The sequence below is a fragment of the Falco cherrug genome, chromosome Z (assembly GCF_023634085.1).
Source record: "Falco cherrug isolate bFalChe1 chromosome Z, bFalChe1.pri, whole genome shotgun sequence".
Lineage (NCBI taxonomy): Eukaryota > Metazoa > Chordata > Aves > Falconiformes > Falconidae > Falco > Falco cherrug.
This window is the reverse complement of record NC_073720.1, coordinates 29111285-29134810: the sequence shown is the minus strand read 5'-3', so window position 1 is coordinate 29134810 and position 23526 is coordinate 29111285. Positions and strand designations below refer to the sequence as shown.

Here is a 23526-nt window from a genome sequence, read left to right as displayed (position 1 = left end):
CGCGGGCATCTGAAACTAGATTTGAAATATCTCATTGGAACTTCAGGAGCAATCCAGCTGTTTCTACTCATATGTCACAGTCTTCCACCAGGCTGTAACCTAACAAAACAAATGGTATCCCAGCATCCCTGAGGCTGTTGGGTCTTGCTGGTGTACCAAGCAGTGAAAGAGGTGCAGCACTAGCAAGACCAAATTGCAGCCATCTGCAAAGGCTGCCAAATTGTTCAAATAAACACAGGGAAAGAAGATGTGTCCAATACGCTCCAGGTGTTCAGAGAAGGTAAATTAAAAGCAAAGGCAGTGGCAAATGTGAGGTTGTCTCTGAAGTTCAAAGCTAAGCCACCACTTCATAAGACTTGAAACCATTTTGTTCCAGTCATTTCAGGCAAGAGGATAAATGCAAAATCCACACATGGGTTTGGTGATTTTCAATGAAGTATGTAAAATCTGCTAACAGCCGACAGAGCCAGTACTGCCTGCCGGCTAAAGAGCAAATTTAATTTCAGGCATCTAGCTGCTTCTATTCCCTGCTAGTTTTTGACATCGCTTTCAGCCAATAAAGCTATTTATACCTAGTTTTAAAAAAAAACCTCCCAATTCTGAGCATCTGTTTTGCTGAATGTGTTCAGAATGAGGTCAACAGTCTCCTGTGATAGATACTTAAAAAGAAAGTCACCCTAAAAACCTAGCCATACTGATACACCTGGGCTTCCTCATAATGTCTCCTCATTTGTGGTATAAGGGTAATACTTAGATTAGGAGAATGGGGTGAGATCTGATTAGCAAATGTATAATAGATGCTTTCATCTTATTTGACTGCAAGTGTTAAATAATTTATTCATAGTATTAAGTTTCTTGTCTAGACATCTAAATACAAAATATTTTCAGAACCAGTGACAAAAGTATATTCTTCAAAGATTATACCATTTTTCTTTAGTCTTTATTTTACTTATGGAAGTAAAATGTAGTTTTCCAAGTAGCAAAGATCTACTATCTTACAAAAAAATGTGAAATAGCTCCTTTCAGTGGTATCCTAAGAACACACATGTAGCAAAATGCAAGGAAACAGCTCAGATAATGTTGTTTTAAAAGGCAAAGTTTATAGAATTTTAAAAAGCAAACTTTATAGTTATAACAAGTGATAACAGTGTATTTCCTGAGATTAATTTTGATATCATGGTAACAGCACTAAGTAGCAATAGAAAAAGATAGAAATATTACAATCCAGTTTCTTTAACTGTGATGTAATATAATGTCAGTATCACTCCTGATTCCTTCCTTGCTGTCTGTTAAACCTGTTTGTATCTCAATATTTCTTGCAGATATTGCAGGCTTTATTTGTAGGATCATAATATCCGCACTAAGGGATAGGCAGGAGTACTTACAGACACATCTGGTCTATCATTTGCTTATGAAGTGAGGACATTGAAGTTTTTCCTGTCTATAAAAATCCAGTTCACTTCTAAGTAAAGAAATACTCAACCTTACTACACTGTGGAGAATTTCTGCACTTAGTGCCATCTCTTTTGTATTTGATGGACTGTTTAGACAAGTCACTCTAAGAAGCTCAAAAATACAAAGGAAAAAGGTTCTTACTTGTGAAATCATGGAGTTGTGGCAGTGCATCCAAAATGATACCAACCAAAGGGAGGTAGAGAGCTGCAATTTTAATCTTCACCTCTTTTTTTGAGCAACGTGGGTCTAGGTCATGGGAACTCAGCAGGCTAAGGATGGCACTGACAGCTTTTCTTTGCACCTTGCTAATCCTGTTAACACAAAACCCATCCATGAGCTCCATTAATGGGTCATGCACAAATTATTTCTAAATCAAAGACTTAAGAAACAGAGTGGAGGTGAAAGAAACAAATTAATACACCAATATTCACTCAATAATCTCTTCCATTCTGAGCAGAGACTCATATTCTCTGCAAAAGATCGCTGTCTTACATCTCCAAGCCATTTCACCACAATCATAGAGCACCCAAGTATTTCAAACTCCCCATGAAAATTCAATATGGTGAAGAGACATGCTTAAAGAAAAGCATCAGACTCTGGCCAAAGTTTAGCTAAACTCTTAAGCTCAGACAAAGGCACAAATTTTAAAGAGAAAAGCAACTGAAATTTGAACTTGTGTTCTCAATTTGTGTATTTAGCCAACAGTATTGCAACAAATGGCATATATTTATTCACTGGGACCAACACACTGCAGATAATTACTAGTTTATTGCTATGTTACAGAGTGACATACTGAAAAGAGTGGGGGAAACAGGACTGTCCTGGAACCACACTGACCTTGCCAAAAGTAATATTGTGTGACTCAGTACCATTCTAAAATCTGCAAATTGGGATACCCACCCCTCGCTGTCTGCGTCCAGCGCTGCTGCCAATTCAGTGAAAAGTAAGCCAGTCAGAAAGTGCTGCTGACGGTATTCGGCTGAGAGGTCAAACATACCAATGATTTTCTGGTCCTGGAAACTAGAGCAGGAGCTAGAGTTCTGCAGAATTATATTAGAAGTGTTAAAGTATGATCACTGAAATCAAGGCTTCTTAAAGAGGTTGTAGTCACAGTGCATGTAGATAACAGAAAATCTCTACCAGAGGAAAAGCACAAACTTTGAAAGAAGGTTTGACATTTTGGAGGAAAACTCTGAGGGTGATATGAAAATGAAAAGCATCTAGTTTCAAATGGGTTGCTTGCTAGGATGCAATCTCATTCTTTCCATTCTGTACGAGTAATTCATTTGACATTTTTTGAGATGTAAAATTCCTACCCTGTATTCATTAGTTTGGACAGGACACAAAGTCAGAATTTTCTCCATGTTTACAACTGTTTACATTGCTCTTACTGTTGCAGCGCAGCCATTAGGCATCATACAGCAAGATGTTGCCCCTACGTTAAGAGGGACCTTGGTGTCAGAAGCACTGTACAGTGCCTTCTTCAGCATCCATGATGTCTAGCATGGAAGAAAGGTCAGGAAAGACGTGCAAACAGTGTTTCCTTTCACCCTGGAAATCCTTGGCTGAGCTTGCTGGCAGCTAGCATAATTTAGAGCTGCCTTCAAACTGCTGTAACTTATGGCTATGACTGATATATAGCCAGCCCAGGAATGGAAAGTTGCTGCTATATATGTGTTGTGAACTTCTTAGCTTCTCCAATCATAGGTCTGCACCACAGGTCATCTGGAATGTTTTTGTCCCCTGATCAGGTGAGCATAAGTCTTAGACTCTACTCCCCAGTACAGTTACTGGGTTTATGAGTCCAAACTTTGCTTTTAATTTATATTCTTCAATATTCTCTCACATTTCTGTCAGTCACCTGGGAATAGTCCCAGAAAACAAACATATGAAGTAGCAGTATACCACACTGTGGCAGCTGTCTTCTAGCATATTGGGTCAAATGAAACTCATGTCTCTGAGCAGCCCCATATCTGGGATCCACATACTTAAGCTCACTCCCATTTCAACCTCAAGCAGACAGATGCTGACTGTACTAAGTTTGTGTGGAATAACAATAAAGTGTAGAGCACCCAGTTAAGTGAATTTGGCTTCTCTTCAAGAATTCCAAAAGATTTATTCACAAGCCCATATTTCTTATTGAAAATCTAACTCTAGCTGGGCAGCACTCCTGCAGACAGATCAAAATTACTGCAAGGGTGGTCAGCTAATGCATTAAATCATCCAAGGGCCACAAAAGCCTTACTGATTTGTGCAGGTTGCACTTCACAGGTTACTCCTGAAGAAGAAAAAGAGTTGACGATGTTGCTTGAAGGAAAGAATGACTAAACTGGTGTCTGCCCAGCTCTGACTTGTTATAACTAGTTGCAAGAGCTGTGCTGGCTTCTTTTTTTCCCCATAAGCAGAAGAGTCCCATTTCTAGTTCTTCGGCATCCAGGATTAGCATTAAGGAAAACTATTGGGAAACTCTGACTCCAAAATCTTCATGCTTTGCTTGTAAGACCAGGAAAAAACTCAAGAAAATACTATTTACCATTACTGGTAATACCCTTAAGGTATGAGATGTAGCACACCCTAGCATCCAACCAGTTCTTCAGCAATTACACTTGAAATAGAAACCATGAATTTGAACTGCTCCATTACTCAGAGTGGTTTTGTACCCGCCACCGTTCTTACTTTCAGTTCCGTTCTGCTGCATCCAAGGGCTAATGCAATTGCGGGCCACTGCACTGAAATGCTTCACCCCAGTTCTGACCTCTGCAAGACCACCGAGGTGGTAAACAGGAAGGCTAGCACCCTTTGTTATGGGGTCTACCCCATGGTAAAAGCAAGTTATCATTTAAGCAGAATGTAGGGGAGAAAAGGACAAGACCAGAAAAATAGTGTGTGGCATGCTAGACAACAATTTCATTATTGAATGTGTTTGTGAACTCCATGTCCAGGATGATGAATGGGAGGTCCTGACATTCAGGAAGTCTAGAGCTGTGTCAGTACCAGGTCAAGTCTGGAAAAAATGAGCATGTACTGGCAAAGAGAATCCTGGGAGAAATAAGATATGATGGACGATCATCCATGAAAATTGTGTGGAGAGGTTGAGTCAGAATACTTGAGTGTTTCCACACAGAAAAATCATAAAGTTCAAATAAAAGGGATATTTACTGTCCAGGAAACACGGAGAAATCATTGACAAAGTCATAGCATCATCTGTACCACTGGGGTGGGGAGGAACCCAGAACAAAGAATGCTGCTATTTGAAAAGCAAAGCATAATTCTGCTCTGAACAACACTAAGGCTAACAGAAGTCTATGATTCCAGGATGTTGAAAATTGCAGTTTTAGTCCCTAACTTACAGAGTTACAGGGTTACAGATGCTACCATCTACACTCACTTGGAGAGCAAGAGGTTCAGCTAGAAGGCAACACACAGAAAGTTTGCTGTGCACTGTTGCATACCATAAGTCCCCAAAACAGATATTGAAATACATATTTGTCGCTGTGTATGGATGGGATATAGGTGTGCCTCTAAACTAGCCCTTACAGACATGTTCCTTTTAGACCTTGTATGTCTATCTTAACAGCCATTTTCTGTTTGCAGGTTTCTAGAGGGGTACATATCTGTTTCATGTTAAGTTTTGATTTGTGTAGATGCAGTTTCGCAGTAGTACTCCCTTAGTCGTTATTCTTCTGCTTCTTTTCTTTCAAGAGGGGAGTTGTTCTCCCTGATTCAACAATGGCTAATTCTAACCTAAATATATGAATACAGAGCAACATAAGTCTTTCTATACATGTGTGCTTCATGTGACATTCATGAACTATCATCTGATGGATGCCTACCTGGGAGGATAAGGAGGGGGAGGGGGATGCTGGAGCTGATGTGGAGGTCATGAAGAAGAGGTTCAGATTGAGGTAATGCTCATGGCTGCAGAGAATTCTCAGGAACTCCAGTCTCATGGAAATCAGGGTGAAGAGTGAATTCAGTTTGTTTGAGAGCTAGGAAAAAAAACCCCAAAAGTGTCATGTGATAGGTGTGCACTATTTAAATTACCATGCAGTGAAATATCTTGCTTCCTGAAACAGAAATAGACAAATAGACCAGCACGCATTAAAACGCTCACTGGTTCCCCGTACCTAACCAGTTTCCATTTGTTTGGCAGTGGTGGTGTCTCTCTTCCCCATCCCTGGCTGACTTACCAACTTTCCAAGAGAAAATCCATTGTTTCTTTTTTCCCTCCCAAAAGAAAAACATACAATATTTTTTCCCTTTTGCATAACACAAAAATTAAAACCAAATAAAACTGATAAGTCTGTGGCAAACTCATAAAAAGTCCTGCTAGGCAACACAGAACATCAGTGGTCTTGTCATTTCCCTTCATATCAACAATGACATCAATGGAGTATTGCATGTACTATAGGAAATGGGGTGGTAGCCACCTTGCATCCTTGTACCTACCATCAGCTGACAAAGGACCTTTTTTTCGGCAGAAAAACTACAACAGGTGTATCAGGTCACAGAACAGAAGGAAAACCTTCCCCTTCATATACAAGAAGTAATTTCATAACAACATCCTGCATCAACATTTATGTTAATTTTGGGAGGCTTGTAAAGCAAAAAGACAAAGATGGATCATTATGATTGAACCCCCCAAATCTAAATACCGTCCTCACAGCACTTCAATAGTCAGAGACCAAAAGCTGCTTTGTATGGTCTGCAGACCCTCCTGATAAAGGATGTAAAAAAGTAAGGGAAGAAAAGTGGTTCCATGGATTCTCTGCAGCAGTGCAAGGTATGACATTTCTAAAAGAGTCTTAACCTCCACTGACTTTTTTTCTGCAGACCACAAATCAAAAGAGGTTTAAAGTCTCTGCATATGCAATAGGAAATAGGAAATTTACCTGGTCCTTTAACACAGCTCAAAGGATCATGATGGATAAATGAATCAAACAGAACAGAACACTGGACTGGACATAAGCCAAATGCTATCTCAATCATGCATGGTGCCCACCTGATTACAGTAATGTTTGATGAGATTAAACACAAATCCTCGGTCCATTAAAGAAAGAAGATCATACAAGAAAAATGCCAGGCTGATATTAATCTTTTCTGCTTGCTCACTTTCCTTTAAAAAAAACAAAAACAAAACAAACCAGAATTGTAGTTATGACATATAAAACTTATATAAAGGTGGAAGACTTCTTAGAATCACTAAAAAACAGTGTAGGGGACAGCTCCCAGAACTATCTCATGGAACGTACTGGACAAGATTGTTTCAGTTTCCAGTTTATGTGATCTTGTTAAAATTATACAGAATCACTCCTGTAAATTATTTCAACTGTTGTAGCATTCACAGAGGAATATCACAGGGTGAATGAACAAGTTTATCTAAGCAAAACTTTGGGCTGACAGCAATGAAATGGAATTTGAGACCTATTCTGAATTCCCTATGGATTGCAAACCTGCATATGCTGTTTTTTTAAAAAAAACTGAACCTTTAACATTAGAGAATGCTGGTTTGTGTACTTAAAACGTAACATACTGTTTTAAAATACTAATAAAAATCTGTACTGGATCTGCTGATGGAATGTTAAGTATTTTGTTTAGAAATTTCAAGTGTAAAACTGACAGTAAAAAAGTTCTGTTAAGGTAAATCTGTGGGTTTTAACATTCAGCAGCCAAGGTCCTGCATGCTCAGAATTGGCCTGATTACCAGAGACATGCAACCTCCAAGTAAAAATCACAAAGAACTTAATGTGCCCTCTACAATAAGGCTACAGTTTCTTCAAACATACCAATTTAAATCATAAAATCTCAGTAGCATATGTATTCAGCAAGAAGAATTTGTGGAGGCGTCTGAGGGATCTGCACACGTTTAATACTCAGAGCCTCAGGAGGGTTCACTTAAGATTGACAGAAGAGATGACTGAGAAAAATGTTGCCCCTACTCAGGACTCTCTGACTAGTGAGAACAGGCGTGCAGCACCGCAGGGTGCTTACAATTTAATTTTTTGGTGTTCAACCTTTCTGTTGCTTCTCGGGAATACACACACACACATATATGTATATATATTTACACAGTCTGGAATTTACACAGCAAAACATTTTTCTACTATGAAGAAAAAATTAGTTTTCCACTGTCTTACTGGGTAGGCTAAAATATGTCAGACATATCATTGTGGATTCCCAGGGCAATCTGACATGCTGAACCATGCACTGAAACATTGATTATTACTGTTTGGATTTAAAAATCAGACACACATTACCTGCCTCTTCTCTGTACAACATTGGTTAATGGCCCTAATTCTGCAAACGCTGCAGTGGGATTTTCACACACAATCAGGTTCTATACACTCACTCTATTAAAATCAAATTGAATCAACAGCCCATAAAAACCTGTGTAATTCTTGTGAGGAAGCCATAAAATACTAATATCTTGGCAAAACCTGCAGTTCCATTAAAACAATTTTAATATAACAATTTTTTATTACACAAGGTATTTTAAAGAAACCTCATTGACACTTTAAGTAAACATTTCTGTGGAAACCATTTCTCTGCACGTGGCTATTAGAGAAGCACACCAAAGGATCGAGTTTACCAAAGGGTAAAGCTTCAGAAACATCTTTTTAGTGGACTGTGACAATCACTTTTGCCATTCTCTGCCCTTAGTTGTCTGGTTTGGCCCTTTCCCGTTTTCTGCTCCTCAACAGCACAGCGGGGCACACAGGGAGAAGTGGATCAGGAAACTGAGCTGGCTGAAAAGTAACTTGGCAGGCCAGCTCTCCAGCCTGGTTTGCCCTCTAGCAGAGCACACCGCTGGGCTAGCACAGTGCATTTGGCAGCTCTGGGGCATGAAAACACGTCAGTTACAACCACTGAACAAACAACAGTCACCTAGTGCCTGTCTATGGCCTTAACTTTGTCTGTTGGCCAGCACAGAGTGACACTAGAGATGTAAGCTGACAGTATCAATGTTAAAATATGTTAGATTTTCTGATCCTTTCAACTTTATAATACATTCTATCAGTGCAACTTGTTAAAATATTTCAGGAGAAACAACTTTATGGGATTTAGGGCCTATTTCTTGTCTTTAATTTTCATGTGGCCAGTGCCCTATCTTTAAAGAGAACTGGGGTTAGATCACTTGTGGCTGGATTTTGCCACCCTCAGGAGGAATATTGCCTTTATATTGCATAGCTCACTGCCATCAGAGAAGCCAAATGTGGAATAAAATACTACACAGTAGAAATGAGGGTAACAGGAAAGGGGGATAAAAGGAATAAGCCTTACATGGGCAGCAGTTTGCTGCCCTGGCTAACCTTCCATAAAGCACCACTGCCACTGAAAATGGGTAGCCAACTTTTCCTATCAATGGGAAAGGGAATTCCCTTCCTGCACCCTGCAACCACACCAAGAAGCAGGCTGGAGAACTGAGCTGAATGAAAACAAACTGTCTGCTAGGGGAGCACAAGGCTCCCCCTTTGCACAGCCACAACTCTTGCTTAAGGTCCATGTGAGAATACTCCTTCAGTTTCGGCCAAATTCTAGAGACATTGCTGAAGATGAAATGGGATTAAAGACAGCTCCAGCTCAGTGTAACACAGGGTGATTAGTAAGGATCCATGGTACTTATATCATGCATTTACCTTCTGCGGTTTGACTAAAAGTGCAGCAATCTCTGAAGTAACCACACTAACTATAGTGGTAATATCATCTTTGAAGCGATCAGAGAACCGGCTTCTTCGTGGGTTGTCTTGCTTCTCTATGTTGTGAACGTACTGAGCCATACTCTTTATCTGCAAAGCAGGAAAAAAAAAAAGTTAAACAAATGCCCAAACTGAAGGTAAAATTACTGCTTTAAGTTAGTCCATACAAGTAAGACTCCCTACTTGTTTTTCCCTGAATGCAATCACTCTCATCTTCTCCGAGCTGCTGTAATAAGTCCTACATGTACTACAATGACAATTGACAGCCTAAGACTCAAACCCAGACACCGATTCCTGTTCATATTCATGCAGCTGGCTACTCTCAGCACCTGAAATTAGAATGTCCCTCCCCAGTCCCTTGCATCTGCAGGTCTGAAATGCTGCTGTTTGCAACTTTTGCCCTTCATGATGACAGACAGGGAACGACAATTGTGGAATTAATTCTTATTTCTTGACTTGATATTGGGTTGCTTATATTCTTTGGGAGGAAATCAGCATGTTTTTTTCCACTGACATGCATCACCTCAGGGCCCTGAGAAATTTGTGAGTTTGAGGAGCCTTGTCACTGCTTCCATGTTGTTAAAGTGAAAAAGGAAGGAACAGGTATTGACAGAAAAGGAAGGGCTCAGTTTTACGTCTGTCTTGACATGTCAGCACATGAAGGCTGTGCACACAGTTCATGCAGGACTTTGCCATCACAGGCTGTCACTGGGGAATGCGAGTAAACATGGAGAGTTCTTGTACTTCCATTATTTGAGACCCTTTCACACTGGGGCTGAATAACTGAACAGACCACCACCCAGCTAAATCTGTGCCTGAGGTACCTGCTACATTTCACCATTAACTTACTATAAAATATCACTGTCAAATCTTACCAGGAGCTCAAAGAAGAACCAGGCATACTTGAAGACAGATTCTCTCACCATACCTGTGCTGACCACCATCTGCAGTGCCAGCTCCTCATGGAAATGCTGGAAATAAATACAGAGTCTTGGAAAATGGCTTTTCAATCAACTTATCTTCCAGTTTCAACATCCCCCCTCTTCCCTGTGGGAAACTCCCCCATACTGGAGAATCAGAAGCTAGATGGGGATGTGTGGACATCCCTGTGGGATCAGATAGCAGATTTGACCAAAATGATACATGGGGAATGTTGGCTTTGGGACCCATTTTACTGTGGATCCAGAACCCCAGATAACTAAAATGGGAAATTCCTCTGGTTTTTCATCAGTCATTGGCTGTGTGCACCACAGGGAGCAAGCACATTCCCCATTCCCTGCTAAGTGTTTCCATTTAGTACATCCAAGTTTTTTGAGAGAAGGTAGAAGTAAGATTGTGGTGGGAGTGTCAGTGCGGTGGGAGAGAAAGGCAGAGCAATAACCAAAGCAGAGCTTGTACAGAGGTTTGTAGTTGGAGACAATACTCTTTGCAGTGAGATCTGACCGCAAGACACACAGTCTCAATGACCTAAACTTTTAGGAGACTCAGATCTGTACTAAGCATATTTACATTGAATATGGCATATTAATCCATCCAATATTTAGATAGGGTATAAACCTCTATGTTTTTTGGTAGAAATCAAACCAAGAAACATAAGTAAGAGAGTTTCTTAACTGTAACTCAGATTCTAAACTACTCATTGCAGGGTTTTTCCCCTGCTTCTTCATCCAAAGGCATTGCTGCTGATCCATGCCAAACAGAAGATACAGCTCTGGAAAAATTATCTATGTGATATGGTATATTCTATGTCGTTAAAAAGCTATTTGGGAATACATACTCAAGACAGGAAGGCATTTCCTGTTTCTACAAAAAGGGGAAAAGAAAAACATTCTTACAGAAGAAAGAGGTGGCAAACATCTGAATGGAGTTTACTGTAACATGTAAAGGCAGATATCCAAGGGTAAACAGTGCTGGAAAAAGACAGAAGCCTTAACACCTTGAGAATGAGAGCAAAGTGAGGATCCACGCAGGCTGCTACTTGTCTAAATATGCCCTGAAAAAAGAATCTAAAGACTATGGAACAGAAGCAGAAAAGTGTGGGCAATATTTAGCCACTGATTCAATAATCCATCACAAACTCCTTCTTCAATAAAACTGGTTATTTTGTTCTTTCTCTCCTTTCCTCATTTAGAGGCACTAATTACCAGCACTGGCTCAGGAGGCTTCAGGCTCTGTTAATGTGCTCCCTCACTCTTAGTGATAGGCTACCTTTTTATTGGATGGTCTTGGGCTTGCACAAATGCTTGGCATGTCATTTGTTCCTTCAACGTAGAAAGACATACGACTGGAGCTGTGATCTGTAGGCTGGAGGGCACAGTCAGAAGAAATACATAATAGTAAGTTAATAAATAACTCAAGCTAATTAACACAGAAGAAATCAGCAGCAGTGGTTTTTTTGGACGGTGTGCACAGATGTTCACCTAAACAGCTCTTCCGTTTCCTTCTCCCCATCGCCCTTCCCAGTGGCGGCCAAAGGCCACCAGAATCCATCAGTCGCACGAGCGTGCACATGCCAACACTGCCATCACGTGCCCAATTTCAGCACTGCAGCTGTATTTCGGAAGAGCTACCCATAACGCTTTCAAGGTAACTGCCCTTCAAGTTTATCCGGTGCCCTACATCCAAAATTAATTAGCATCCGTGAGTTTTCCTTCCATTAAAAGTACTGCCAATTTTAAAGGCAGTGAAATGGCAGCAGCCAGTTGTAAATTGCTACATTTATCAATGTGATGAAGCTGTAATATCAAACATTTTAATTTTGTATTCATTTGGAAAAAAAATATGCCTTGAGCTATGTTTTTTTAGGACACAGTACATTACAGTAAAATTCCTAAAGCTATTAAGTGCAAATCTACATTATTAAAAGTTGCTACTGATGAATATGTATGCCCACGTTAAAAAAATCAAATAGATTGGCAAAGCCTATGCATCTGACTAGTTCCGGCTTAATTTGTTGAAGAAAAGCACCCATTCACTTCAACTGGTGAGGCGTGTTCTCTTCAATGGAGAAAAGACTCAAAATGTTTCTGAAAATAACCTGCTTGAGGTGCAGAATTTTACATATGTAACACTCAAAGAAAAGGGAAGGGGGATATGGTTCAGAGCTCAGCAGACATGCTGCTGTGGAGCTCTGCCAGGGCTGCAGCTAGGAGCAGGCTCCTTGCACAGGGGAGATAGCCTGGTTTTGTCAGAGGCACAGCTTCCCAGCTCCTGCTGAATGGGGAACCCTAGATTTTGGTTTCCCCAGACAGCTGAGCACAGCCATCCTCATAAAGCTCTGAGATGATCCTGGGATGCTGTAGACCAGCAGGCACCAGCTGCTGGTCAGGGAAGCGAAACCCTGCTTCTGGGCTGTTGTTGTCCTTTCTATCCTGCAAGCTTTTCATGGCATATGTAGTTGTGGATGAGAAGGACAGAGGAAGTTTGTGTTTCACTCTGTGGTTGAATTAAATATTTGGAAAGACCCAGTTACAAAATACATACATGGCACCTGTACTATAAACAATATAAAATCATGGGGCTGCTGCCAATTTATATGAATTGCCTGCTTTTTTAACAGGAAACTATTTAGCACCATACAGGCTCCGTGATAAAAACAAAGAAAAGAAGAAAAGAAAGAGTTAAAAGAAGCAAGAACAAATTATCATTGCATTTTAGGAAAACTATTTCCCTTCTGCGTACTTACTTTTTCACCCCTCTCAGAAAGTGAATCTGTTCCCACTGTAATCAATAGTAGTCTTGTCTCACACTGACTCTGTGCAACCTGGACCAGCCCACATCACCAGATGTGAACAGAAGCTAAATGCCAGGAAGAACAGGAGAGTGAGGCATGTCAAAAAACCAAATCCCTCAGTGGAGTACCTAAGCCCCAAGCAAGAGACAGAGTTCTTAACCTCTTGCTCTCTTCACTGATAAAAGACATCAGAATTTAGCAATGGGATTTGATGTGTGCCTATGCCAAATCAGATAAACAGCAAATGCTTCTGGTGACACATACAATGCATTTAAAAGATGCAAATCCAACCTTTAAAGAACAAATCTAGATTATTAGGTTTTGGCCCATGTAATTCTCCAGATGTTTGGCTTTGTTCTCTTACCTTCGATGACATCATATTTCTGACCTCTTCATCAGCAGCATTTTGTGTAACAGTGATGTCAGGATTGCTGCAGCTTATCACTCGGCTTTGCAGGAGTTTACTCCCAACAGACATTGCAGAAGTGCGTCCAAATGTGTAATAACGAGACTCTGTCAAAATGGCACTGCTGCCTGCACCTGCCCATAGGGAGATGTTTAAACTAAGACTAAAGGACAGATACATGAGACAAACATGAGATTCAAGCTAGCTTTTCTCAGTGCTGTTATAGCATCAGTGTTTTGAATAGCATAAAGCCACTGACAATCTTGCCAACTGCTTCATTAACAAATTACATAGGCATTTCTCCTAGTTTCATCTGGGATAGAGTTAATTTTCTTCTCAGTAGCTGGTACAGTGCTGTGTTTTGATTTGGTATGAGAATAATGTTGATAATGCACTGATATTTTAGTTGTTGCTAAGTAGTGATTATTCTAAATGAAGGACTTTTCAGTTTCTCAAGTCCTGCCAGCAAGAAGGCTGGAGGGGTACACGAAATTGGGAAGGAGGACAGCCAGGACAACAGACCTGACCTAGAAAAAAGGATATTCCATACCACAGAATGTCATGGTCAGTATGTCAAGGTGGGGAAAGAAGAAGGAAGGGTGGGACGTTTGGAGTGGTGGCATTTGTCTTCCCAAGTAACCGTTACGTGTGATGGAGCCCGGCTTTCCTGGGGATGGCTGAGCACCTGCCTGCCCATGGGAAGTGGTGAGTGAATTCCTTCGTTTGCTTTACTTGCGCGCACGGCTTTTGCTTTAAGTCTGTAAATTATATGCAGGCTTGAGAAGTTGTTTTTGCTATTTTATAGGCCAGTTCCCTATGCCCTCCTCTCAGAAGCACCATGCTGAATAGCATGTATCAAGAAAAAAGAATACTTTTGCATACCTTGCACCAGTATTACCTGGTTTAACTACTTCTCTTTGAGGGTCTGGCAGACGAAACACATAGTAGACATAAGATGCCAGAAGGCAGTTCCTCCCATGCTGGTCTTTGCTCAGGTCTTTGCTGTTGTGGAGACTGTTCACTATTGCAACCACAGATTCAAAGGCAAACTGTGAGAAGTTGGCTGTCAAACAAAGGCAAGAATTAGCCTCAGCACTGAAGGAGCATTCTTTGTACTAACAACAACAAATCCTACATGCTTTAACTCAGTCTGAAACAAACGCAGAACTCTAGAAAGCAATTGCTATACCCGATGAGACTCGAGGTTGACATAAATGAATTACCACTCTTCAGTAGACCCACTGACTTTCGACCTAATTGCTGCTACTCCATCACTTTGTGCTACATTAAAAGCAGACCATAACTGTTAATTACCATTTCTAGCAGGCTCATGCATTTCCTATAAAATACCTACTCTAAAAACTAAGACTCATTATTCTCCAACTGACAGACAAATAGAAGTTACCAGGCTTTTCCACAAATATTATAGCAGATGACAAGTGTTGATTACCAAAATGATACAGGAAATAAACTACACCACTGTCTCCAAGTGTGCCTTCCCTCTAGAGTTAACATACGTGATGGGCAACTGGCAGCCTCAGTAACAGAAAAATCTGTGTGCATTAATGTACCCACTCTGTCTTTGTGCTCACTCCGTCCTGTCTGGAGATATTTGGGCAGTGCAGTCAGCAATGTCAGCTGTAGGATGAATGATTTTGCTCGTGTTGTCCTTGCAAGACAACTGAATTCCAAACAAAGGTAAACCACAGCACACTTTCTGCCCATTGTTTCCAGATAAGTAAACTACTACAATTAAATACACCTCTCAAACAGGATCTGAGAGTCTCATATGTAGGGGGAAAAGGAGAGAAGGCAGGAACTCAATTAAACCTGATTAAATTGTGCAATGAAACTGTGTCTTGAGAAGCACAACGCTTTCTGAAGTGGACCACCCCAAATAGTAAATCTGAGCAATCATTTCCCTCCCCGCCCCCTCCCCATTTCTAGGTTGCTTGCACTACTACTCCAAGGCTATGCACCAGTAAATACCTGTCTGGCCAGCTATGACCATGGGCTGTATAGCCAGCTGGAACAGTTTATCTAGTACCAAATGTAAAAACAAGACAAGAGGTTCAAGACGTGAAGAATTCAAACAAATAATGCTGAGTTTCAATTCATGTTCCAGTGTAGCCTCTGTAATTTTTTGGTCCATCAGTCGAATGGGGAATGTCACTTGACTTTCTAGAGAATGGCACAGAGTGAAGAACTTCTCCAGGTGATTGTCCTGCAAATAGAGTGCACTCACAGGTAATAAAGTTGATGTAGTTCAGTCTCCTGCTAGCTAAATAAAGCCTGATTGTCCCACCTGATGGTATGAGAGAAAACATTTTAACCCTTCTGGCTTGCAATGGTGGTTAGCCCTAGAGACCAATTCGTAAAGCAGCTGTCACTATCTCTTGTTTGCTCCTTTTCACCTGGCTCAGACTCAGATCTGGTTCGATCAGAGTTACAGCAGAAAAGTAAAAGCCCTCACTAAAGTGATTGCTTCATTTCATAAAAATGCTGTTCCCTTCTCTGATAAGCTGTCATGTCATAGGTCTATAGTCCCTCTGTCACCCACACCTAAGTTCCAGCTACATGTAAGATATGTGCCTTATGAGTATGCCCTACTTGTATTTAAAAAGCATGCTGCAATGGGGTGATGCATCTGCTTCAGACACAGGGCCTCCAGTTGTTAGGACATAGCTACCAGGCTTAACCAGAACGAGATGATGGGTATGAGACACTGTAAATCAGCAGAAACAAAATAAAGCTGCTCTGAGATGATGGGTATGAGACACTTTAAATCAGCAGAAACAAAACAAAGCTGCTCTCCCTCAAACCAGTATTCCAATAAGATGGGCACAGGTCCGATTTCCTATCACATTTTAATGATCAGAATCACAGAGTTCTCATTTAGCACTAAGCTTGTGTCCCCACACCACACGGCGTTGACAGCCGAGCAGCCTAAAGCGTTCTGGCAATACAATATCCTGCCCCTAGAGGCAAGGACTTGCTATGTCTCTGCAGACAACACATTGCCTGAACTAGCCTTGCAGAACAGCATCCTCTATAGAAGTTGCAGACTGCAGAAACTGCCACTCTGCCCTGCCGGTATCTCTCAAACACAGCCTAAGCAGACCGTTGCTGAACGGAGAGGACAGCAGGCTCCTTATTGCTTGATGCAGCTTGCTGTAGACAGTGCTCATTTATTCACTTGTACCAATAGATTTCCTTTCACCAAAGGTTCATTCACTGAGGATATCAGGTTATTTTCATAGCTGTTAGCTGGTTTTAAACCTCTGTGGACTTGAATATTTCCATTTCATAAACCTCCTAAGTCAGCCTGGATATCTGCATTCTCTCTGAAATGAAAGTACAGCTGTGTGTTGCTTCTGATGCATTACCTGAGTGTGAACAGATGAAACAGCTTGCACTTCAACATTAAAAACACCCTTGTGTCCTTCAACCCACTTAACAGGTGGTGTCTGAGATGGAACTTTCTGTAATGGAAGAGAAATATGGTAATCATTATCTTCCTTTTAATGACAAAACAGAAAGTGTTTACAGATGGGTCTATAGGGTATTCATGCCATTCACTTCATTGTAGATATCCAAATTCAGTGCCATACAAAGGACACAACTAGGCATCTTCTTGTTCTCACAGACTAAATGGAGAGAAGTTGAAGCATCAAAACAGGGAAATTTGGAGCACCTCAGCTGGATGCCTAGCACAGACAGTGCAAATATACATTTTTTGACAGGATATTTTTAAGGTTAGAAGTTCCCAGTTGAAGCACTGCCAAAGGCAATCCATGGTGATCTGGCACAGTTTTAACCCTCCTGACAGTTTCCTGTTTGCTGTATTTATGCAGAGGGCACAGTCTCTGCTCCAGTAGCAGCATGCACCTGATTCCATTTCTCCTCCTTCTCCCACACAACCACAAAAAAAAAAAAAAAAAAAAAAAAAAAAAAAAAAAGAGCAAATCATCCTATGGAAGAAAGCAAATTATTGGCTTGACACACTCCAAACAAATATATCCCTGATTAGACAATTTACAAGGATGTGCTTGGATAACTAACTTTTAAACTCACACAATATAACAAGAAAAGATACTAGTAACACCAGTGACAACAATAACAACAACAATAAAAACTTTTTTCTCTAGAGCTTTCCCCTTCTAAAGTACAAAAAAGAGGCATTGTCTACAAGCAGACAGCAACGTTAAGTTTGTAAAACACTTACGCTGGCTTTCTACGTTAGGAAAATACTATCTTTTCATAATTTTCTTTGTTACCTCAGGAGAGTGGATTGAATAGTGGAAAGGCAGCTTATCCAATGCAACAGGAAGACAATAATGTCCAGTTTGAAGACGATCATTTAATAGAATTGGCAGCCACTGAAACAAATGAACAGAAAACACAGCAATATTCATGACTACATATGAAGAGGGCTATTCATCTTGTTTGTAATGTACACAACGAAACAACAAATGAAATATTCACCCCAGCTTCTCTGCTCTAACCCATTCAACACTAATTTATTTGCATTTGAAATTCACTGATAGCTACTGTAGAAAAATGTACAAAACTGTTTTACAATCCATCCCATTTGAAGAAAACAAACACAGAGCTTTTCACATATGACATATTTTTCTAATAAATAATACTACCAGGAGGATTTAATAGAATTCATGGTTTTATTCAAAAAAATGATGTATCTTGAACAGACTGATCCTTGGCTTTGAAGCAAATCAACAGAGTTAAAGTTTTCCTAAGGATAAATTGAACATCTTGGTTGTGGTGACCATGAAGATCAAGGCCAGAATGACTCATCATAGCTCTGTACTGATATTTGGACACACATACATTTTCTCCTATCCAAATCTAAAAAAGGCTGTGCATTTAAGTATCACAGAGCAGAAATGTTTTGTATTTAAATGAACAGAAGCTTAAAAATTAAGTCCTCACCCATGTCAAGTTTTGCTCCTGAAGTACAAACTAATTTACTTCTTACTGATTCAATTGACATTGGTGGGACTGTATCTGTCTATGAAAGAAAGCCCATTTGAAAGGATTCTCAGTACTGAGATAAAAACAAAATGTAAACTTCATAGCAGGAACACATGGAAAGCACTTGTCTGGCTCCATAGCTCAATTGCTGACCATAGCTCTAGGACATTTTCAGATCTGCGGTATTATCATCATCTATGCTTTCCTCTTATTTTAAAATTTCTCCAGTTAAAAATACTGATTGATAAAGAAAAAGATCAAAAAGGCTATACTACAGTATGTATTTCTTAAGCTAAAACATGCTAGGCTCAACTTGAAGATAATGAATGCAAGATAATTACATTTTACCTTCAAGATTCTTTGTTTTTTAATTTTGATGTGGGTAAAAGACGCTTTAAAACATCAATTATATGCCATATAAAACTTAATTGAAAACATTATATTAGTTGTTAGCTCATGTATGTACATGTTAGATAACAGTAAATAGTTATAATTGCATATGTATTAGGGTTTTTTTTGCAATAAATAGAATCTATCAGAATTAAGCGATATGCTATACAGCATTGCTGTTGCAAGTATTTAGGTGCATACTTTCAGTTGCATCAGATGAATTAGCTTCAAAGACACTTAACTGTAAAATTATAGGATGAGGATGTAACATAGCATCTAGTTTCTATGAATTAACATTAACAAAACCTTCTACTGGTTTTGATGTATTACTATAACCAGAAGTGGAATATATGACAAAATTCTTGACAAGCAACACATATGTTTGCATGGGATGTAGATACACATATGTATATACACACACACAATTACACATCACATGGAACTTACTGAATACCCAAGGAGGGTTTCCACAGATGCTCCTTGCTTTGGCTGGCAGCTGATGTGATAGAATGTGAACAATAGATGGTGTTTCTCTGTGAGTTTTGCTGGCAGCTTAATTTTCACTTCTTCATAAAAGTCAGGAGACCTGTTTAAAAAAATGCCAAGCACATTTCCAATCTAAGGATGAGGCTGAGCAAAAGGCAGATTTGTCAGTAGGCTTTTAGATGCTATGGTTATAAAAACTGTATAAATCCTGAAGCCTTAGAGCTAAGTTAAACAAAGTACATATATATACAGCTATATTTATGAACCATCTACAGCTTTGAATAGGAAAAGCATAGATGGTGTCAACTTGGTGTCAACTGGAGTATTTCAGCTTTCACATATCTCTGTACTTTCAAAAACATTCAATCTTAATTTTGGGTTCCAGCATATTTATTGTGTAAATCCTAAATCCCGAGTCCATATTCATGAGAATGAGAATGTCCCTTCAGCTGTTCTGTATTTGTCAATTCAGTGAAGTAAATGCTGTTACAAAGTTGTGGTGCTGCTTCCTGCTCCTGCCTCTTAATCTTCAGGTCAGGAATATGCTCAACTAACCTCTGAAAAGCTCCAAACAAGAAAAGCAATGGTCACTCACTCAATGGTCACTTATGCAAATGCATGTAGCAATCCAAATTGGATATGACAAATCCACATAAAATATAAAAGTTTAAAATGGATTAGTACCAGCATTCCTTGATGAACTATGTAGGCTAAGAAATATATAAAGAGGTAATGACTAATACTTCTCAAGTCATACAGATAGTAGCAATACTTACTTATTATGATATGTGACAGCTGTGTATATTTCTTGCACAAATTCTGGACCTGAAGATTTCCCAAAAATTACCTACATTAAGAACAAAAGAAAAAAACAGCAGTCAAGTCTAAAGCATTTAAATGTTATCTTGTATTAATTTTAAGGTAGTATCTGAAGGCTGAAAATGACTCTTGAATTTTATCTTAGCACGTTGACACAAGTATCTTATTACCAAGCACCTTCCCCCCACACCAGGGTAAATTACCAGGAAAACAGAGCAGAGGTCATTTCTGGAGCCACTGACTACCTCACATCACATTGTTCAGCCATGCACTAAGAAGTTAGGGATTGCAGGAATAAAGTTACAGTAAGCTTCTTACACATTGAACATTGCCTTTAATTAAATGATAAAAAAGTAAAAGTATTTTTAGAAGTTTGTTTTTCAGTTGTAGCCTGCCCATTTAGGGTGAGATCCATCTCACCTTGCCTTAGAGGTCCAAAGTTCCTTTATAATCAATGCAGGCATTTTTGGTGCTTGATTTGCTTCCCTCATTTCAGACAGAGCCTCATGGTAATGCCCTGGAATGCACTAACTTTAAAGGGAGCCCTGGGAGGTGAGCTTAGGCAAGGATGTCTGTACAGCACAAGTCTGTATGTATTGAGATGAAGTGCTCCCACAGTGGAGAGGGATCCTAGATGAACTGTGCCTGTCCTAAGCATTTCTCAAAACCTGTTTGTAATATGGGCAGAGTTTAAGGAAACCAATAATGCAGTATTGTGTAAAAGATGGTGTTACATTCACAAGGCACAGCTCCAGTTCTGGAAGAAGCGTGGCTTGGGAAAACACTGTGCTGATGCTTTGATTTCAATTCCAGAGGTCCTGTGGAGTAAGGCTGCAAAGTATGCACTGTGCTGCGTCAGCATGCTGGTAACAGCTGGTCAGGTGTCAGTCCTGGCTCCAACATATTGTTGGATTAAAGTTCCTCAATGTGATATTTCCACTCATTTCTTCTGCTTTTAACCACAAAATCACACAAGATTTTATCCTAATGTCATCGTCAAATAGCCAAATACACCGTCTGAAAATTTCCCAAAAAATTCAGGCTGAAGCAGCTGTCTGATTTAGAACACTTCAAACTGAACACCTGAAGCTTGGTAAAGCTGAAGAGAGGATCTTACAATGAGACATATTGAATACCATGAACATGGGCAGTGCTGCCTGTTCTGCTAGTAGTGCACATGTATGCCCTAACACGCATAATTCAGACACGAACACTACCTACACTGCATGATTGTGCATCTGTTCAGATTCAGGCAATGAAGATCCCAACTTCTGCTTCCCAGTGTTACACCTAAGTATTTGAGTAAACATAGTGCATACAGAAGAGTTACACTGGAAGACAGACTACATAACGCTTAAGAAGTCTCTAAAGCTCTGTGGATTTTACCATTAGAGTTTCTATTACAGCCTTGATGTAATACAACATCACACTTCTGAAAATAAGGTAGGAAGACTTAGATAATAGTAATATGCTCTGTTCCACTCAAGTGACAAGTATTTTCTGTTGTAAGTAAGGACTGCAGCCCTACTTTCTGATGGGAATGACAGGCTTCACCAGCTCTCTGATGTTAGGGTTCCTAAGGCTCCACTAGAAACTGTGGTGATCAGAAGGAAACAGTGAGTTATCTCTTCAGATATCCCTCAGGAATGCACATAAGCAAAAGTCTGCTAAGAAATTTCAAAATTTATTACTGGCATTGCACAGGATGGGTCTTCGCCACACATAAACTGGATCTTGATGGTAATGTTTCTTGCAGAAGCTGGTCGGTTAGCAAAATTCAGCCTCTGAGGGTAAACATAGAGGAGATTTCTGGAAAAAAGAAAAGAATGAATGAAACGGGTAAATGAAATTAAGTGCACAAACTAGCATTTTGCTGATTAGTCTCTCTGTCCTTCAAGTCCACCTGGGTAGTAAAAGCTTTGCCAAAACTTCATTTCAAAAGTTCACAAGGAAAAGATAAGTTTATGCTGCAAGACATAGAACATCTTATGTTTAAGGCTTCTCGACCGTAAGCTATCTTTGAGAAGGCATACTTCCTGGCTCTGTTGGTTTTGTGTTTGGAAATACACAGTTCCCAGTTACAAATGAATTAATATCTTTGCTTGATGTAATGAAAAGGAGGAATCTCTCAGGAAAGCAGCTTCCTTCTCAGCTGTGAAGAATCAGATTTTCAAAGGGGTAAGGAATCACTCAGAGGTGACAAAAACAAGTGAACCAGCAAATAAAACCAACAACTGAAGTTCATACATTCCTAGCTTATAGCAACAAAATGGCATATATTTATAGATTATTCAAATAAAAAAGCAGTATCAATGAACCTGAATAAATACAAACAAGAAATTTTGAATGTAATTCCAGAAATGGACATTTTTTAGTAATGAATATGATTAATGCTTTAAAATACAGCATACTTTGCTGTTTACTAGCTTCTGTACATGGACAGATCACTACATTTAAAAAGCACCTTTAATTTCTGTGGGGAATTTAACCTCATAGATGGTCTTCTAAGTTCAAAACCCAACAATTCTGGTAGAAGAGTCAAACATTAATAGAAAGCTTTTTCTCCAGTCTATGGCAAGTCTGAGATATCACCTAGGCCTGAATTACACATGCTCTGGCATCACAACTATGTCTATTTAATGTCTCATTTTCCCGGTATGACAAACGATTCTCACTGCTTGTCCTCTGAGTGTAAGGTATAAGGCTAGTGTTGGTGGCAGCATGCTGGCTTCCAATGAGAAACAACAAGAACTACACGTGGGCTTCCATGCCTTTTTTGGTCTGTGACAGTCAGAAGCTACACAGAAAATGTTGCTGTCCTTATCACAGATATCTCCTCAGCACCATTGTCAGCTGAAAATGTGGAGCAGCTCTGGAGAGCATTGTCATTAAGTCAGACAGTCCATCCTCCAAGACCTGGAAAGCTGTGGTAGATTCTCCTTATTGTCAGGTGTCACAATAAGACAATACTCTTCAACTACGCAGTCCAAGCTACTTTGATAACCAATACATGCTACATAGGCCATGGCATGCCTTAGTAAATGAACTAGCATGTAACTTGCCTTTTCCTTTGTTCAGAACAGTACTCCTGCCTGCCACACTAATGCACTTTTTTCCTACCCTTCTTAAATGCAATTTCTGCTCTGCCAAATTCTCTCCAAGATGATATTAGGAAAAGCTAAGTGAAAGAGAGAAATGTATTGGTAACCTCCACTGAATTATGTCTGGGGGAATGACATATTAAATGAATGATATTATCAATATTAAATCTGCCAGAGGTGAAGAAATACATGTAGGGGAGGCTGCATAATCCAGTCATTGCTTCATTAATCTGAAGCCCAGCAGAAGATGTCACAAATCCATATAATGTCCCTGAGCACTGGATTTTACATTTAGATGTGACTTGAGATGAAAAGATATGTAAAATCACAGAGAGCTCTCTGCTGACTACACAACCAAGGAAGCATTATTCCAACAGGTACTATACCAAAGAGCTGAAGCTTGTGCCATTTATGCTCAAGCAGTTTTAGGGATCTTGCTTACATGTG

The 23526-nt window shown here is 39.8% G+C and overlaps 1 protein-coding gene across 1 annotated transcript in view; it reads right to left on the bottom strand.

The window, feature by feature from the left end:
* The window catches only part of DOCK8 (dedicator of cytokinesis 8), a 94951-nt gene that overhangs the window by 26011 nt on the left and 45414 nt on the right, over positions 1–23526 (bottom strand). The window contains 16 exon segments of the mRNA XM_055699358.1: positions 8–15; positions 1597–1766; positions 2356–2495; positions 5289–5444; positions 6458–6571; positions 9093–9242; positions 10028–10123; positions 11361–11456; positions 13250–13425; positions 14190–14354; positions 15281–15515; positions 16678–16773; positions 17569–17670; positions 19121–19259; positions 19936–20006; positions 21670–21787. Coding sequence (XP_055555333.1) covers positions 8–15; positions 1597–1766; positions 2356–2495; positions 5289–5444; positions 6458–6571; positions 9093–9242; positions 10028–10123; positions 11361–11456; positions 13250–13425; positions 14190–14354; positions 15281–15515; positions 16678–16773; positions 17569–17670; positions 19121–19259; positions 19936–20006; positions 21670–21787 — 2032 coding nt within the window.